General features: G+C 36.7%; 1 protein-coding gene across 4 annotated transcripts in view; it reads left to right on the top strand.

Annotated features, from left to right (window-relative positions):
• The window catches only part of NDUFAF2 (NADH:ubiquinone oxidoreductase complex assembly factor 2), a 145,763-nt gene that overhangs the window by 78,671 nt on the left and 47,165 nt on the right, over window positions 1-19,927 (top strand). For all 4 annotated transcript variants that reach the window (XM_001494417.7, XM_005604237.4, XM_023625640.2 and 1 more), the window contains exon 2: window positions 10,482-10,571. In XM_001494417.7, the coding sequence (XP_001494467.3) occupies window positions 10,482-10,571 (90 nt within the window). The remainder of the gene's footprint in view (window positions 1-10,481; window positions 10,572-19,927) is intronic.

Here is a 19,927-nt window from a genome sequence, read left to right as displayed (position 1 = left end):
CTTCCAAAATGAGAACCCTGGCTTTCAATAACATTAGCACATTTACTCGTTTGGTAAATCCTATAAAACATCTAAAATAGTTTTAGAATTGCCTCACCCACACCACTGTGGAAAACCAACATACTACAAGCAGTTCAGGATGTGTTGGCTGTTCTCTTCCTGCCCAAGACTGAAGATATAAGTCAAATACTGTGCTCATAAGTTACCTGGTGTAGTTCTTTCTTTTCTTTTCCCCTTCAGCGTGGTTATATTACTTTGAAATAAAGTTGGGTTTGTTTCAGTTTGCTTTCGTTTTCTGTTTTTCCTTTCACATCCATGTTGATTTATTTTTTGAATATATAGAACATTAACATGCTTTCAGACTTATTCAAAAATGTATACTCAGATAGGTGCCACTCAATTCCATATCATTTCCACCTAATTAACTAATTACCCTTCCCCCTTTTAGATAACCATCTTCATTGTTTTATTTTTTTTATAATACATGATGGTTTTATTGAATAAGTTATCATTTGGCTTCTACAATGATCATATTACTCTAAACAAAATTGTGAACAGTATGAAATAGAGCTTTTTTTAATTGAGGTAACATTGATTTATAACATATAAATTTTAGATGTACATCATTATATTTCAATTTCTGTGTAGATTATATCATGTTCATCACCCAGAGACTAATTACCGTCTATCACCACACATATGTGCCTAATCACCCCTCTAACCCTCTCTCCTCCCCCCTTCCCCTCTGGTAATCACCAATCCATTCTCTGTCTCTGTGTGTTCGTTTGTTGTTGTTGTTATCTTCTATTTATGAGTGAGATCATATGTATTTGACTCTTTGCCTCTGACTTATTTTGCTTAGCATAATACCTTCAAGGTCCATCCATGTTGTTGAAAATGGCAAAAATTCATCTTTTTATGGCTGAATAGTATTCCATTGTGTATATATACCACACCATCTTTATTCATTTGTCCCTTGATGGGCATCTAGATTGCTTCCAAGTCTTGGCTGCTGTGAATAATGCCACAGTGAACATAACAGTGCATCTATCTCTATGCATTCATGTTTTCGTGTTCTTTGGATAAATATCCAGCAGTGGAATAGCTGGATTGTGTGGTAGTTCTATTCTTAATTTTTTGAGGCATCTACCTACTGTCTTCCATAGTGATTACCCCAGTTTGCACTCTGACCAGCAGGGTATAAGAGTTCCCTTGTCTCCACATCCTCTCCAACAGTTGTTATTTCTTATTAATTATAGCCATTCTGTTGGGTGTGAGGTGCTATTTCATTGTAGTTTTGATTTGCATTTCCCTAATAAGTAATGATGTTGGACATCTTTTCTCATGCCTATTGGCCATGTATATCTTCTTTGGAGAAATGTCTGTTCAGATTTTTTGCCCGTTTTTTAACTGGGTTGTTAGTTTTTTTCTTGTTGAGATGTGCAAGTTCTTTATATATTTTGGATATTAACCCCTTATCAGATATATGATTTGCAGATATCTTCTCCCAGTTGTTAGGTTATCTTTTCATCTTATTGGTTTCCTTTGCTTTGCAGAAGCTTTTTAGTTTGATGTAGTCCATTTGTTTATTTTTTCTTGCCTGGAGAGACATAGTATTCAAAAAGATACTGCTAAGACCAATGTTGAAGAGGGTACTGCCTGTGTTTTCTTCTAGAAGTTTTATAGTTTCAGGTCTTACATTCAAGTCTTTAATCCATTTTGAGTTGATTTTTGTGTATGGTGTAAGGTGATGGTCTACTTTCATTCTTTTGCATGTGGCTGTCCACTTTTCCCATCACCATTTGTTGAAGAGACTTTCCTTTCTCCATTGTATGTTCTTGGCTCCCTTGCCGAAAATTAGCTGTCCATAGAGGTGTGGGTTTATTTCTGGGCTCTCCATTCTGTTCCATTGATCTGTGTGTCTGTTTTTGTGCCAGTACCATGCTGTTTTGATTACTATAGTTTTGTGGTATATTTTGAAATCAAGGAATGTGATACCTCCACATTTGTTATTTTCTCTCAAAATTCCTCTGGCTCTTTGGGGTCTTTTGTTGTTCCATATAAATTTTAGGATTCTTTGTTTTATTTCTGTGAAAAATGTCATTACAACTTTGATAGAGAGTGCATCAACTCTATAGATTGCTTTAGGAAGTATGGACATTTTAACTGTGTTAGTTCTTCCCATCTAAGAGTGTGGGATATCTTTCCATTTCTTTGTGTCTTCAGTTTCTTGCAACAATGTTTACAGTTTTCAGTGTACAGGTCTTTCACCTCTTTGGTTAAATTTATTCCTAGGTATTTTAAATTTTTTTTGTTGCAATGGTAAATGGGATTGTATTCTTTTGGGGGGAAGGCGGGTGAGGAAGTTTGGCCCTGAGCTAACATCTGTTGCCAATCCACCTCTTTTTGCTTGAGGAAGATTGTCACTGAGCTAACATCTGTGCCATCTTCCTCTGTTTTTTGTATGCGGCACACTGCAACATCATGGCTGGATAAGCAGTGTGCAAGTCCCCGCCTGGGATCCACACCTGCAAACCCCAGGCCGCTGAAGCGGAGTACGTGAATTTAACCACTACGCCACTGGGCCGGCCCCAGGATTATATTCTTACTTTCTCTTTCTGCTGCTTTGTTGTTAGTATATAGAAACACTTGTATGTTGATTTTGTATCCTACAACTTTGCCATATTCATTTATTATTTCTAAAATTTTTTTGATGAATTCTTTAGAGTTTTCTGTATATAAAATGATGTCATCTGTAAATATTGACAGTTTCACGTCTTCCTTTCCAATTTGAAACACTTTTATTTCTTTCTCTTGATTGATTGTTCTGGCTAGGACTTCCCATACTATGTTAAGTAGGAGTGGCGAAAGTGGGCATCCTTGTCTGGTTCCTGTTCTTAGAGGGATAACTTTCAGTTTTTCTCCATTGAGAATGATATTTGCTGTGGGTTTGTCATATATGGCCTTTATTATGTTGAGGTACTTTCCTTCTGTACTCATTTTATTTAGAGTTTTTATCATAAATGGATGCTGTATCTTATCAAATGCTTTCTTTGCATCTATTGAGATGATCATGTGGTTTTTATTCCTCATTTCGTTAATGTGGTGTATCACGTTGATTTGTGGATGTTGAACCTTCCCTGTGTCCCTGCTATAAATCTCACTTCATCACGGTCTTTGATCCTTTTAATGTATTGCTGTATTTGGTTTGCCAATATTTTACTGAGGATTTTTGCACCTTTGTTCACCTGCAATGTTGGCCTCTAGTTTTCCTTCTTTGTGTTGTCCTTGTTTGGCTTTGGAATCAGAGTGATGTTGACCTCATAAAATGTGTTAGGAAGTGTTCCATCTTCTTCAACTTTTTGGGATAGTTTGAGAAGGATGGGTATTAAATCTTCTTTGAATGTGTATGATCTTTTTAATGGATTGTATTCGATTTGCTAATATTTTGTTGAGGATTTTTGCATCGATGTCCATTAGTAATATTGGCCTGTAATTTTCTTTTTTTGTGTTGTACTTGTCTTTTGGTATTAGGGTAATCTTGGCCTTGTAAAATGAGTTAGGAAGCTTCCCCTCCTCTTCAGTTTTTGGGAAGAGTTTGAGAAGGATAGATACTGTTTTCTTTGAAAGTTTGCTGGAATCCACCAGGGAAGCTGTCTGGTCCTAGACTTTTATTTTATGGGAGGTTTTTGATTACTGTTTCGATCTCCTTACTGGCAATTGGTCTATTCAAATTCTCCATTTCCTATTGATTCACTTTTGGATGGTTGTATGATTCTAAGAATTTATCCATTTCCTCTGCATTATCCAATTTGTTGGCATATAGCTTTTCTTAGTATTCTCTTATAATCTTTTGTATTTCTGAAGTGTCTGTTGTAATTTCTCCTCTTTCATTTCTGATTTTATTTATTTGAGCCTTCTTTCTTTTTTTCTTGGTGAGTCTAGGTAAAGGTTTGTCAATTTTGTTTATCTTTTCAAATAACCAGCTCTTAGTTTCATTGGGTTTTTTTTTCTATTGTTTTTTTAGTCTCTGTTTCATTTATTTCTGCTCTGATTTTTATTATTTCCTTTCTTCTACTGATAAAGAACTGGTTTAAAAAATTATGATATACCCATTCTGTGTACTATTCATGTTTACTGAAAATTATGACAGAGATCTTTTTATACTCTTGTAAAAATTTCCAAGGTAAGTTATTAAGGCATAAAAAAACAAAGTACAAAACAGTACAATTGGTATCTTAGTCTGCTCGGGCTGCTATAACAAATTACTATAGCGTGGGTGACTTAGACAACAAACATTTATTTCTCACAGTTGCAGAGGCTGGGAAGTCCAAGATCAAAGTTCTAGCAGATCTGATGTCTAGTGAGGACCTTCTTCCTGGCTTGTAGGTTGCTGTCTTCTTGTTGTATTCCCACATGGTGGAGCGCAGAGAGCTGTCTGGTATCTGTTTTCTAAGGGCACTAATCTCATTCATGAGGGCTCCACCCTTATGACCTAAACACTTGCCAAAAGTCCCCACCTCCTAATAGCATCACACTGTCGCTTAAGATTTCAACATATGCCTGTTGGAGGTACACAACATTTAGTCCATAACAATCGGTATGCTACTGTTTGTGTCCTAAAAAGAAAAATTTTCCTACAAATAGATTTGCTTGTATATCTATAACCTATCCCTAGGAGATTACTTCAGAAATTGATCATCATGTTTGCCACCGGGGGGATAACTGAATGGCCAAGATACTGAAATGGGAGGGCGATTTTCACACTTGGGCTTATAAAGCCGATTCAAAAAGTAAATGAATTTTAAATTCTTAGGGAAAATATCACAGGACTGACCATAAAATCTACATCCTGAAAATTGTGCTTAAAATATCAAAAAGTCCCAGGTGTTTAATCAGTTCTTTGCCTCTCAACAAGATTTACTCTGATTATTCTCTTGCAGAAACTTCATCTGAGAGTAGAGAATATCTCAGCTTTCTCCTTCCACCAGTGGTGCTTGGTGTCTTTAATGAACCCCTTTTCTCTGGAAGGTAATCATTAACTTCAGAGAATTCCTCAAAGCATTTTTCCTCTCCCCAGTATTGCTTCATCTTTCTTCTAGGTCAGAAATAGCAAAGATGGGGGTGGAGGGAAAGGCCGGAAGACTTTTCCCACGATGGATTTTTGTCTCTCAGCAGAGAGAACTCCTCTGATGCCCAGGATATGAAATGGATCGCTGCACTTTACCTCTTGCTCTCCTGATTTGTAGTTGTGCCTTCATTTGTAAACTTACTTTCCATGGCATACCTGATACTTAATTGGCGTAAATTTTCCTTTAGTATTTTCTTAACTTGCTTTATTGCATATTTTTAAAGACAAGCTCTTTTATTTTTCTCTTTACATTTAAAACACAATTGAACAAAAGAAATGTTATTATACCCACTTACAGAGTTTCCTTCCTCAGAATGTCAGAACATGTTTGGAAACTGAATATTAATCTTTTTAAGTTATGGAATAACAACATGAGAAACTTCATATTTTCTGAGTAGTGGGAAAAGGGTCAAATGTGTTAATCTTATAAATATGTGTATATGTAAGTGTTTGCACATTTATAATCTATTGATAAAAGTCTGAAAGGAGATTTAATAAAGTGTTAATAATGATTTTCTGGGTAGTGAGGTTATGGATGATTTTTATTTCTTCTTTTATTTTTCTGTATTTTCCAGATTTTCTTCAGTGAATGTTTATTGAAAGTTAAGTGATTGTTAGAATTGTCATATTAAATGATTTATGATGTTTTCTACATTGGAGAAAACAGTGGTTTTCTAATGAAAGGCAGTGGTTTTTCTTTCTTCTTTCTTGGAGAGAAGGAGTTGATTTTTAATATTCTGGGAAATGGCAGTTACTTTTGCTTTTAGCTAAGCCCTTGTACTTTACTAACTGAAATGTAGTATATTTACAGATGTAACATTTGTAGATGTCTTAAAGTCTGGCAACTTAGCTTAGTGAGTAAGTGTCTAGGATCTGTGTTAGAAGACCTGTGTTCAAGTCCTGACTGCTGTTGGCTAGCGTGTGACCTGAAGTAAATTTCTTAAGTACTCTTAGGCCTGTCTCTTTATTTATAAAATGAAGGAATAATACTACCTCACAGAATTGTCAAATTTAAGTTAAATTACCCATACAAAGTTACAACTTTTTTCAATGTGTGGCACATGGTAAACTTGCCATAAATTTTAGCTATTTATTTTTCTTGTAGTCACCCCTGGAATTCTAGGACCTCTGCTCTCTTCTTTCAAACCTAACATAAGATTGTTGTACATAACATAAGAGTTTATGAAATGAGGGTAAACACAATACATGCAAGACTTTGATATTCATCAGCCATTTCCCATCTATGGGAATTTCTTACTGGTTATGTTTATTCCTATGCCATGTATCACCATATGTGTTGCTGGGCCGTTTGCTAAGACCAGTGTGGTTTCCTAAGCAGAGTCTGCAAGATGACGTCATGTGGTACAAAGACAATCTCTTAAATTTTTAAGATATATATCTATTTTATGTATGTTTGAACAAAAAATACTAATAGTATATTAAGTATATTAATACTATTAAATATTAATAGTATAATAAGTCAGTGATTTCATGGGTGTTGTTTTGGGGGTTTTTTGGTGAGGAAGATTGGCCCTGTGCTAACATCTGTGCCAATCTTCCTCTATTTTATTTGTGGGATGCCACCACAGCATGGCTTAATGAGCAGTGTGTATGTCCATACTCGGGATACAAGCCCATGAACCCTGGGCCACCAAAGCAGAACACGCAAACTTAACGACTACGCCACTGGGCCGGCCACTCATGGGTGTTTTTTAGGGCAAGGTGAAAGTGAATATTGAAGAAAGAAGCAAGTCAAATTAAGGAAGAATATTAAGGATATAATACCATAAGGTCTGACAAAAATTGCAAAGCTGGTACTTGAGTGACTGAAGTTTAGGACTCTCTGCTCTAGATCCTTCTTCCCATATCTGTGTCCAGGATTCCCATACTCTATCCCAGAAGCTCAGTGGAACAGGTGAAATCTATCTTTTACGTAAATCTGTCATCTACCCAATACCTGGAGATCTTGTCTTTTTTTCCTTTTTTTAACTAAATGGATTCCATAGTTCTCTAAACAAGGAATAGGAAATCCTGCCCTCCCAGGGCAATTAGCTTAATGGCAGCTAGCTTTAAAATTTATAAGTTTGGGAAATAATATGTTACTTCTACAGTCTTTAAATCCATACACCATTGACAATTACAATCTACCTGAACTCAAACTTTTATTTTGAGTGTTTTAATTAAATCTAATGTTTAATATTAAGTAAAACAACTATGCATTGTTTTATTTGATAATGCTCATTGAGTACACAACCTTCAATTGTTTATTGTTATGTTAGGACGTATTAAACCTACACGTACATTAAATGTCTTTGTTATTAAGTTAATTTTTAAATGTAAATTAGACCATAAAATTTTGACACTTGAGCAGGTACTTAAATTTGCTGTGTTTACTGGGATGGAATATTTTTTTGCTATGATAAGTAGGATTGTCTTTACAACTGTTGTATCAAAGCATATTAGTATGAGTAAGTGTACAGTTTGTGCATAATTTCTTATTCAGTGGGAGGCATGAATTTTATTCCTAATTCGTAAAAATTGTACAAGTAGGATTTATTCCAAAGAATGGAGTAGTTTTAAAACTATATGGGGAAAAGAAACATATCTGATTGCAAAGAATTTATTCAATAAACTAATGACCTTATTTTATATTTCTAAAGATGTGTACGATCTATTTGTAAACAAAGGTTTTTTTCAATTATCAAGGAATCACTTAAAGGCATAACTTGGAGATATTGTGTGTTCAGTTCCAGACCACCGCAAATTTGTGAGTCACAAATTTTTTGGTTTCCCAGTGCATGTAGAAGTTATATTTATGCCATACTGTAGTCTACTAAATGTGCAATAGCATTATATCTTTAAAAAAACCAATGTACATACCTTAATTAAAAAATACTCTTTTGCTGAATAATGCTAACCACTATCTGAGCCTTCAGCGAACCATAATCTTTTTGCTGGTGGAGGTTCTTGTAAAAAATGCAGTTTTTGTGAAATGCAATAAAACAAAGCACAGTAACACGAGGTATGCCTCCTAACTCATGAAATTACTCTTCCTGTCTTTCCATATACACACAAATAAGTATGACTTTTCATTTTTAAAAATTTTAGGAGATCTTAACTGAAATTTTTAGACCTGAGGATAGGAATAAAAAGTTAAGTTTTGTGTCACAGACATATAGATATACCTGTAATGTATATGCATTTAGTAGTGCTACTGGGAATGTTAGACCTCTCTATCCTCTCTCCATATGCTAAATTTTGTTGATGTACATTTAAAAGTTTGTAGAACCCACACAGACTTTCAGAAGCCCATTTGTTAGCATTTTGTATTTTAGGTGATAGTTGTCCTTTCAGTGCTAGTTATTGCTGAAAGGACATATATCTTGGTATTTTTTTATTTTTATTTTTTTATTTTTCCTCCTTCTTCTTCTTCTCCCCAAAGCCCCCAGTACATAGTTGTATATTCTAGTTGTAGGTCCTTCTAGTTGTGGCACGTGGGACACCACCTCAACATGGCTTGATGAGCGGCGCCATGTCCGCGCCCAGGATCCAAACCAGTGAAACCCTGGTTTGAAGCAGAGCGCATGAACTTAACCATTCAGCCAGGGGGCCGGCCCTCATGTTGGTGTTTAGATAAGGACTATATCAAGACACAGGTATTTTGACTCTTTCAAACATTTTGAAAATTGTCATAGAAACATACTTCAGGACATGCTAAATTTATGGTAACTCATTATTATGATGTGTTTACATATGTGGATATAAATAGCATTTTAGTGAAAATATAGCTACATATATTGAGCCTCTACCATGAGAGTAATGTAGCTGTCATTGTTATAGGCTCCTGTTGCCCTGACCCTTGGCCCTACAACCCAAAAATTCTACTTATCCCTTGCCCTACTGTATCTTTATTGGATAAGATAAGCAAAAGGGAACTCCTCCTTATAACACTTGGGAAACCTCTGTTAGGATTAAATCAACCTGATTAAATGAGTCCGTAATGAAATGCAGAGATTCCCTGACTTCATACTGCAGAGTTATTAACCATTAATGGCTTGTCTATGAAACCCCAGCCTTTCGCTTACTAAGGCAGAGGAAGTAAAACTAGCCACTCACTCTTCTGAGGCTACACTTTTGTGGATTCTTTTCTACTGCACAGTAACTCTCAGGAATTTCCTTGTCTGCAATTGAAGGAATTTTTAGTTAGTAGAATTTCAGGTAGTGTAGGAAAGAGATTTTCAGGCAATAAGATCAGTTCCTTTTTGTACTCAGTCTGTTTAGCATAGTGTAAGGTTGGCCTAAAAGTGTGAAGAGAAAGTAGCATTTTATGAGGCCCAGATTTCTCTCCCTTACTGGTCTGATCATTGTTAAGCCATGCTCCCTCCCTCATTACTGACCAATGTCTTCTCTGTTTCAGCTAAGATTCCCTGGAGTAGGCAGGCACACGTTAACTATGGGGAAGTAGAAAAGCTTACCTGGTTTTCCTAGGCTAAAGGTTCAATGTCAAAGGAACATGTTTTGAAACCACCATTTTGACAAAGCTGCTTTGAAGGATATGATCAAGACTTTCTGAAAAAAGCAGAAAATACCAAATAGCTTTAGCCCTTCTTTATGAACTTAAAAAAAACACACTAATCAACTTTTTATTACTGAGAAGTATAAGCAGCAGTCATTCTCATTCCATCTCTGACCATTCTTCACATTTTTCTTTACTACTCTCCCTGCTTTCTTGTTTTCTACATTGCTACCATCCTGCTCCAGATGTTGATCTCACACATGAAGCACCATACCCAAAACTCGCCAGTTTCTGTCCCTTTTCATTTAGATTCCCTTGACAGGTAGTCGCTCAGATGGGCCACAGAATCCAACCTATGACTTGGTTCCCTTGCCAGTGTACTGTGGGGAAAGGGTGACAGCAGGGTCTTATGGTCCATTACACACTTGTACTTAGTAGGGGCCATGAATGTCGCAGTAGCAGCAGCCATTGACCCCTCTAATATATATACTTAGAGAGTTTGAAAGAGTTGAACAGTCTGTTGATTATTAAAATGTTTTTATGTTTTTTTAGCCATTATTGCCCTACAGAGTAATTAGTTGTTCTTTTTCTGTACACAGAATCTAGATTTACTCTACCAAAATTAATTTTGCATACTATGGTAGGAAATGTAAAACTTTTGCAGTAGTTCAGAAATTGCTTTTTCTAACATACCTAATTCTAAATGAAGTCTCTTCTTTTTCCTGTTAATGTTTCTACCATATGAGGAGGTGTGCAATATCAAAAGAGAAAATATTACTTCTAGTAACTACTGTATCATGTATTAAAAATGTAATAATCACTTTTGTCTTATAGGACACACTGTTAGAGAGAGAAGAATTGTAGAGGCAGCAAACAAAAGAGAAGTAGACTATGAAGTAGGGGATATCCCAACAGAATGGGAAGGTAAGTTTTTGCTTTTAGTAGTATCTTCTGGAAGGCAAATTGTTTAACTACAAAATCAATGAGAGCATATATAATTACATTTTTATTCTCTTTGCAAAAACTTTACAAACTGAATCTGTGAAAATTTTTTAAACATTGCGTTTCTTTGAAAGTTGTGAAGCTGTCACATTTTAGTAAGGGAACACATGGATAGTGAAAAGAACTATTAAGTATTAGCAGAACTGGGACTAGGGTGAGGTGAGCAAAGCTTCTAAGATGCAAAATTGAAGGAGGCTCTCACTCTCGTTTGTTGATCCTACACTTGCACAAACATGATTTGAATCTTGTTTCTGGCACTCACTACCCACATGAACTTGGGAAAGTAGCTCATACTTCTAAGTCTTAGTTTCTTCTTTTATAAATTATGGGTAATACTTGCTGTAGATACTATTTGGAATGTTTGTTCAACTTACACTGACCTTCTTAGCTGACCCCTTGTTTAGATAAGAATGGACACTTGATCCTATCAGGACTTTGGAATTAAGGCAAAAGATCAAAGAGAAAACAGTAGCCATCAGTCTCTCAGAATACATGAACTTGGTAGCTTGTGGGTGGTTATCTGCTATCCATTATCTAAGCTTTGTTGCCGAAAAAACTCATCAACTAAGAAGAAAATGGAAACAAATCTATAAAGAGAAGTAGATAGTGAGACAGAGAATATTTCATAGGTTTCTAGCTTTCCAGTTCCCAGTTCCATTTCTTTCTGAATGAAGTTCAACTGTAAGTTTGCCTTTGAGTTCTAAGTGACACCCCATATCCTTGTTATAAAGTTCTCCTTTTTCCTTCCCAGTTCTTAGCCTAGTGCCTGGCACATAGGAAGGTGCATAGTAAGTGCTCAATAAATATATATTGAATACATGAAACCTAGCTTGAGTTAGCTTTTGTTATTTGCAACTGAAAGAACCTTAAGTAAAATACCAATGCCTATCTTATATATCACTTAACACTTATCAGGTGTTTTCCTGTATGGCTGCTATTATGCCATTGCTTTACAATCATTCTATTATTTAATCATTACAACAATCCTGTGAAGTAGACACTGTAATTATACTCATTTAATAGATGGGGAATCTAGGGTCTAGAAAGGTTAGATAAATTGCCTGGGTTATACAGCTACACACTGTAAGCAGTAGACCCATTGCTTCCTGGTGGCTGTAGCATGATACCTTAACTTATCTTTATGCCAGCATGTGAGTGTAAATATTTCCCTGGAAATGTCCTTTTCATTTCTCCTATTAGCTATGAAAATACTAGAACTATGAGCAAAAAACATAAAAATGGATGGATACCAGAGACTTTTTGAAGAAATACAGAATATAAACTGGCAAATTCTAGGAGGAGAAATTGAGCTTTCTTATTTTAACAGACTTTCCAATGTTGTAAGCTATATTTGAAGTTCTCAAATAATGCTTGTGCCTTCTTGTAATGAGCCTACTTTATCATTTTTTTCCAATAATAGTATAGAATTAAAATGTTTATAGAAATAAATTAAGTTATAAATAAACAAATAGGTAGCGCCTCATTTTTCAGCCTTTGAGACTTTCAGAGAATTAGAATGAAGTTCTAATGCTTTTTATGGCTCCGTCCTGATCTAGTAATTCAGCATAACTATCCCGTGGGGCATACCCTTAAAACAAATGTATCAACCAAACACTGAAACCAAAATTATTTTTGTAGTGTTACACATCAATTAAATGTAAAAAATAACTCCATACCATGAAAAAGTAAATTAAAATACAAATAAATACGTAAAGCACTATGTACAGGAAAGGAAAGAGAAAACAGCTTTTGAAGCAAATAGTGTCAACACCAAATGAATCTAAAGTATTTTCAGGTCCAGATGAATATTGTATTTGTTATTTATTAGTAGCTGGTACCCACAAGCTGCATATCCCCCCACAGTATTTATTAGACACTGTGCCCTTTTCATTCATTTATTTATTAAGCATCTATTGAAGACCTCTGCATTCATGGAGCTCACGTTCTGGAGTGAGAGAGTGGGTGGGAGAAAGACAATAAACCAGATAGATAATTAAACTATATGGTATGTTAATGGCCACAGAAAATAAAGCAGGGAAAAGGAATAGGGAGTGGTGGGGAGGGTTTTGCAGTTTTAAATAGTGTTCAGAAAAGGCCTTGCTGGAAGATGACTTTTGAATAAAAGCAGAAGAAGGAGCTGGCCATGCAGATACTACCAGAGGAGTGTTCCTGGCTAGCAAGTGCAAAAGCCCTGAGGGGGCAGCATGCTCAGGCTTTAAGGAATAGCAAGGAAGCTATTGTGACTGGAATGGAGCCAGAGGGAAGGTAACAGGAGATAAGGTTAGGAAAGGTAACAGATGAGGTTAGGAAAGGGCCCAATCTTATAGGCCCTTGTAGGGCATTGTAAGGACTCTAGCTTTTACTCTGGGTGAGATTGGAAACCACTGGAACGTTTTGAAAAAAGTAGTCATATGCCTTGAGTTATATTTAACAGGATCACTCTGGCTGCTGCATTGCAAAGAGACTGAGGGGGGCATAGGCAAAACATGGAGACAGAAGGCTCTTGTAATAATTCAAGCCAGGGATAATTGTGACTTGGACCAGAGTAACAGTGGACGTGGAGAGAACTACTTGCATTCTGGATCTGTTGTAAAAGTAGAGTCAATAGGATTGCTGACAGATTGAATGTGGGATGTGAGAGAGAGAGCGGTCAGTGACGACTTTTAAGCTTTTTGGCCTCACCTGGAAAGATGGAGTTGCTGTTGACTGAGAGGGACAAGGCTGTGGGAGGAGCAAATCTAGGGGGGAAATGAGATCAATTTTGGAAATGTTAAGTTTGAAATGTCTATTAGACATCCAAGTAGAGAGATTAAATTGTATATAAGCCAGGAATTTAGTGGAAAAGTTTGGGCTGGAGATAAAATTTAGGAGTTACCAGCAAATAAATGGTATTTAAAGCCAGGGAACTAGATGAGATCACAAAGGGGAGTGAGTGTAAATAGAAAGTGAGTTCTAGGACTGACCCCTAGGCTACTCCAAGGTTTAGAGACAATGAAGACAAAAAAGGAGCAGCCAGCAAAGTAGGAGAGAAAAAGAAAAATGTCATGTACTGGAAGCCAAATGTCAAGGAAGAAAAAGTGATCAACCATGTCAAATGAGGACTGAGAATTAACTCCTTGCTTTAAGAACAGGAAGTTAGCGATCCTGACAGAAATAGTTATGTAGAGTGTTAGGAACAAAAGCCTGATAGAAAAAAGAATGGCAAGAGAGAATGAGTATAGACAATGCCTATGAGGAGTTTATCTGTAAAAGAAAGGAGGCGGGGTGCCAGCCCGGTGGTGCAGTGATTAAGTGCGCAGTTCCCACTTTGGCAGCCGGCAGCCTGGGGTTCACCTGTTCGAATCCTGGGCGCAGACGTGGCACCGCTTGCCAAGCCATGCTGTGGTAGGTGTCCCACGTAGAAAGTAGAGGAAGATGGGCGTGGATGTTAGCTCAGGGCCACTCTTCCTCAGCAAAAAGAGGAGGATTGGTAGCAGATGTTAGCGCAGGGCTAATCTTCCTCAAAAAAAAAGAAAAGAGGGGCTGGCCCCGTGGCCGAGTGGTTAAGTTCGCACGCTCCGCTGCAGGCGGCCCAGTGTTTCATTGGTTCGAATCCTCGGTGCGGACATGGCACTGCTCATCAAACCACGCTGAGGCAGCGTCCCATATGCCACAACTAGAAGGACCCACAACGAAGAATATACAACTATGTACTGGGGGGCTTTGGGGAGAAAAAGGAAAAAAAAATAAAATCTTTAAAAAAAAGAAAAGAAAAAAGAAAGGAGGGTATTTAGGCAGTACCTGGAGAGGAAAGTGAAGTCAAGAGAGGAATTTTGTTGTTGTGTTTTATTTTAAAGACAGGAGAAGTAGCTGAATTTTGTAATAGTGATGGGAAAGATCCAGTCAAAAAGGAAGCATTAATGATGCAGGAGAGGGAAAGTCCTTGAGAAGGCAAGGTGGAACATGATCTGGTACACTTGTGGAAGAGCTGACTTTTGACAAGAGCATGGAAAGTTCATCAGTAGCAAAAGCAGAAAAGTAGAGTGTATGGACATAGATGTAGGTAGATAAGTGGATGTGGTGGTGAGAACTTGTGTAAATTCCCTTTTGATTTCTCCAAATGAAGCACTAAGAGGTTAAATAACTTCCTAAGTACAAACAGCAGCTGCAGCCAAGATTTGAACCCAAATTGTCTGTCTCCAAAGTCTTTACTCTTAATATTATGTTGGCTACCTCATAAATAACCTGGCTAACTCCTACTTATCCTTCAAGTTTTAGCGTAAACATTGATTCCTTTGGAAGTCTTTTCTGACCCCACCCTTCACCCCCTAGTGCTAAATAGGATGTCTCTCCCCTGAGCCCACCCCCACCCCCGCTGTCAGATTAGCTCTGAACTAACAACTGTGCCAGTCTTCCTCTATTTTATGTGTAGATTGCCACCACAGCATGGCTGACAAGTGGTGCATGTTTATACCAGGAATCCAAACCCACGAACCTGGATCACCCAAGCGGAACTCAGAGAACATAACCACTACACCGTGGGGCCGCCCCCAGATGTTCACCCTTTTTTTTTTGTTTTTCATCTCACTTTGCACCTCCCTCAAACAGAACACTTAACACACTGTGGGATATTCCCTTTCTACTTATCTACCTCCTCTCCCTAGACCTGAAGATTCTTTAGGGTAGAGTCTTTACCTTGTTCGTCATTGTATTCTCAGGGCCTAGCTCAACATTTAAAATAAGTGCAAGTTCAATCAATATTTGTTGAGTGAATGTATTTTAAATTGAAAGTACATAAGGAAGAGACATTTTGGGTATTTGCTGATTTGCTGAAAATAGCCCATTTTAAAAGAAAGACACGGAACAGCACATCAGAGCATTTGCTCCCAAATGTATAGAACACTCAGATAAAGGTTGAGCTGTGGAAGATGGGATAGTACTAGCTACTGAACAGTCTTATCAAGTTTCAGTGAACCTTTTAAGTTTAACCCATGGCATGATCTGTAGTTCTTTATATATAGAGCCTCCCAAAAAGTATATCTCTATAATTCAGGTGACATCTTATCTTCCATTTTTGTTCCTTTTTTGTTGTTTTTGGTAAGTTTAAGCTTGTTTAGTGTTAACAGTAAAAACATTATTGATGAAAACCCTAAAATGCATGCAAAGTAGAATATAATAAGAAGAGACAGAAAGGCCCTGTTCCAGTGTTTCTTTTTAATGGAAGGTTAAGCTTCACTTATCACATGTACTCGTTAATATGTAAGAATAAAACTTTAGAGTAAAGTCAGGTAAAAATTACTTTCTAGATAGATTAGACCATCCTGTCTGTCATTAACCCAGTTAATTACTAATGAACATTTTCAATTATATCATTAAAAATACCGTTAAAAACATGAAGTGTTTAGAGATAAATTTATAAAATTATGTCTCTAAGGGGCAGGCCCAGTGGCTCAGCGGTTAAGTTCTCATGTTCCACTTTAGCAGCCCAGGGTTTGCCGGTTTGGATCCCAGGTGTGGACCTACACACCGCTTGTCAAGCCATGCTGTGACAGGCATCCCACATATGAAAAGTAGAGGAAGATGGGCATGAATGTTAGCTCAGGGCCAGTCTTCCTTAGCAAAAGAAGAGAAGGATTGGTGGCAGATGTTAGCTTGGGGCTAATCTTCCTCAAAAAAAAAAAGAATATATATATATAGATATATCTCTCTCTAAGACTTGTACATTGAAAAATACAAAGCATTGCTAAGAGAAATTAAAGAAGACCTAAGTAACTGGAGAAATATATGGATCATAGATTAGAGGAGTCAATATTTAAAAGATGTTATTTCACCTCAAATTGATATGTAGATCTAATACATTTCTAATCAAAATACAAGCAGGCTTTTTTTTTTTTTAGAAATGAATACACTGATTCTAAATTTTGTATTAAAATGCAAAGAACCTAGAATACCTAAAACAGTTTTCAAAAAGAAGAACATGATTGGAGGAATTAACTTAAAAAAAACCTGCATTTATTGGGACAGTTTAATCTTGCTATAAGGATAGATGTAAAATTAATGGAAGCAAACCGAGAGTCCAGAGGTATTCGTACACTTATATGGTCAATTGATTTTTCAATAGGAAAAGGAAATTCTTTTCAGCAGGTAGTGTTGAATAACTAGATATTGATATGGAAAAAAACGCTTTGCTCTTTACCTCACATCATCACTACACACTTAGGTGGAAATTGATCATAGATCTAAATGTAAAAGTTAAAACTTTTAGAATACAACATTGGACAAAATATTTCAATCATGGGATAGTCAAAGAATTAGATAAGGCACAGGAAAAACCCCAACAAACATAAAAGAAAACAATGATAAATTGGACTTCTCCAAAATTTTTAAAATTCTATTCTTAGCAGATAGCTTTGAGCAAATGACAAGAGAGCTGGGGAGAAAATTTGCAGTACATAACTGACATAGAACTTCTATCCAGAGAATATGAAGAGCCTCTCACAATGCAATAATAGGAGGACATATCAGAATTTAAAAAGTGGGCAAAAGATTTGAACAGACACTTCACCAAAGAAGATATGTAACATCAGTAGTCATCAAGGAATGCTAATTAAAACCACAGTGAAATACCACTGCATACCACTAGACTGGTTAGAATTCAAAAGATTGGCCTTGCAAATTGTTAATGAGAATGTAAAGCACCTGAAACTTTCATAAATTTCTGGCTGGAGTATAAAGTGGTACGACTACTTTGGAAAACAGTTTACCAGTTCTTTATAAATTTAAACATATTCTTTTTTTTTTTTTTCAATAGAAGACAACTTCTTTTTTTTTTTTTAAAGATTGGCACCTGAGCTAACAACTGTTGCCAATCTTCTGGTTTTTATTTATTTATTTTTTTTTCCCTGCTTTTTTTCTTTCTCTCCAAATACCCTCAAGACATAGTTGTATATTTTAATTGTGGGTCCTTCTAGTTGTGGCATGTGGGATGCCGCCTCAACATGGCCTAATGAGTGGTGCCATGTCTCCACCCAGGATGCGAACCCTGGGCCACCGAAGTGGAGCGCGCAAACTTAACCACTCGGCCACGGAGGCAGCCCTAAATTTAAACGTATTCTTACCATTACAACCTGGAAATTCTGCTAGGTATTTACCCAGAGACATGAAGACATAAGTCTACCCCAGTACTCATACTTAAATTTCTTATAGCAGCTTTATTCGTAACAGCCAAAAACTGAAAACCCCCCAAATATCTAACAAAAAGTGAGTGGATTAAACACATTTTCATTTTTCCATATAGTGGAATGCTACACAGCAATAAAAAGAATGAACTGCTTTCTATGCTCATTGTGTTTGTTTTTGTTGCTCCGTATCAATATTACCACAGACTTAGCAGCTTAAAACAACATACATTTGGGCCAGCCCTGGTGGCCTAGTGGTTAAGTTCAGCATGTTCTGCTTTGGCGGTCCAGGTTCAGTTCCCAGGTGTGGACCTACACCACTAGTTGTCAGTGGCCATGCTGTGGCAGCGGCTCACATACAAAAAGAGGAAGATTGGCACCAAATGTTAGCTCAGAGCAAATCTTCCCCAGAAAAAAAATAAAAATAAAACAACACGCATGTATCATCTCCCAGTTTCTTTGGACAGGAATCTGAGTATAGGCCAGCTGGATTCTCTACTTAGGGTCTCACAAGGCTGCAATTGAAGTATTAGCCAGGGCTGCATTCTCCTCTGGAGGCTCGAATGTGGAAGGATCCACTTCCCACATGTGTGGTTGTTGGCAGCATATGGTTCCTTACAGTTGTAGGACTGTGAGCTTCAGGATTTTGTTTGATGTTGGCTTGAGATCACCCTAAGCTACTAGAAGTCGCTGGCAGTGTCTTGCCACATGGGATTCCCCAACATGGCCACTTTTTTCCTCACAGCCAGCAAGGGAGAGAGAGACTCCAGCAAGATGGATGCTGTCATCTTATGTAATCGTGTAGTCACAAACATCCCATTACCTTTGCCATATTTTCATAGATAGAAGTAAGTCACAGGTATTGCCCTCACTCAGGAGGAAGAGATCATACAAAGACGTGAACACCAAGGGGCAGGGTTGTGGAGGCTACCTTAAGAATCTGTTCTCTACACAGAGTAACATGGATGACCCTTAAGAACATTATGTTGAGTAAAATAAGCTAAATGCAAAAGAGTACTTACTGTAAGATTCCATTTATATGAAATTGTAGGTAAGGCAAAACTAATCTACAGTGACAGAAAGTATGTTACTCAGTGGGGGCTGTGGATGGGTTAGGTTGGGTGTTTGGGAAGTTTTAGGGGTGATGGGAATGTTCTATATACTAATCGTGATGCCAGTCACAAGGTTGGATACATTTGTCAGAACTCATGGAATTGTACATTTACAATGGTTTCACCGTACTGTATGTAAATTGTATCTCTGTAAAACTGATGAAGAAAAAACAACAGTAATAACATCACAAAATTTGTAACTTAAATGTGCCAGTTAAATCTAACAATATCCTTAAGATACACTTAAGGATCAGTAACCAGAAAATGATTCATTTCGTAATATGAAGAATTTTTACAGTAAAAAATGTGGATTTCTTATTTTTATAGTTCTTTATGATATGTCAACACTCAGAATTACCAAAGATCATTTTTTAAAAGATGAAGCTTTATTACAGTGTCTTTTCCTTAAATAAACAATATATTTTTAATATAATATCTTTTGGATGCAGATTGTTGATAACCTTTCCATAATTTTAGTTCTGAATCTGGTGATAAATGTTTCCTTTACCTTAACCCCTGTTGGCAATGCTTCTAAAAACGTGTTAGTCACTTACAGTGCCTGTGGAGATTTGAAGAGTGTATGCTTCATGAAGTATTTTTCCTGCCTGCTTCTTTTAGTCTCTTTTAGTGATTAATGGGAGTTTAATTTGCATGCTCACTTTTACACTCATTATAGTGTGTTATGTTCCAATAAGAGTATTAAAGTTCAATGAAAATCTCATGCATACAGATGAGAATGCAAATGAACATTGATGAAAGAATGCTAGGATCCTAAGGCATAAACTGTCCAGTTATCTTGCTAAATTCTATTCAAACAATGGTTACATTATAATGAAGACTGATACAGAATCCACCATACAGATATAATTAGCAATGGCCAAATCATTATATGATTTATAATTGATAGAGGTTCAGTTCTAGATTGTTCTGAGGTTAAAAAAAAAGAAATGTAATGATTTGATATTAATGCTTATTTCTATTCCTTCCTCCTCCTAACCTTTGCCAACCT

The sequence above is a fragment of the Equus caballus genome, chromosome 21, assembly GCF_041296265.1.
Source record: "Equus caballus isolate H_3958 breed thoroughbred chromosome 21, TB-T2T, whole genome shotgun sequence".
In the NCBI taxonomy this organism is placed as follows: Eukaryota; Metazoa; Chordata; class Mammalia; order Perissodactyla; family Equidae; genus Equus; species Equus caballus.
This window is presented reverse-complemented; position numbering and strand designations above follow the sequence as displayed.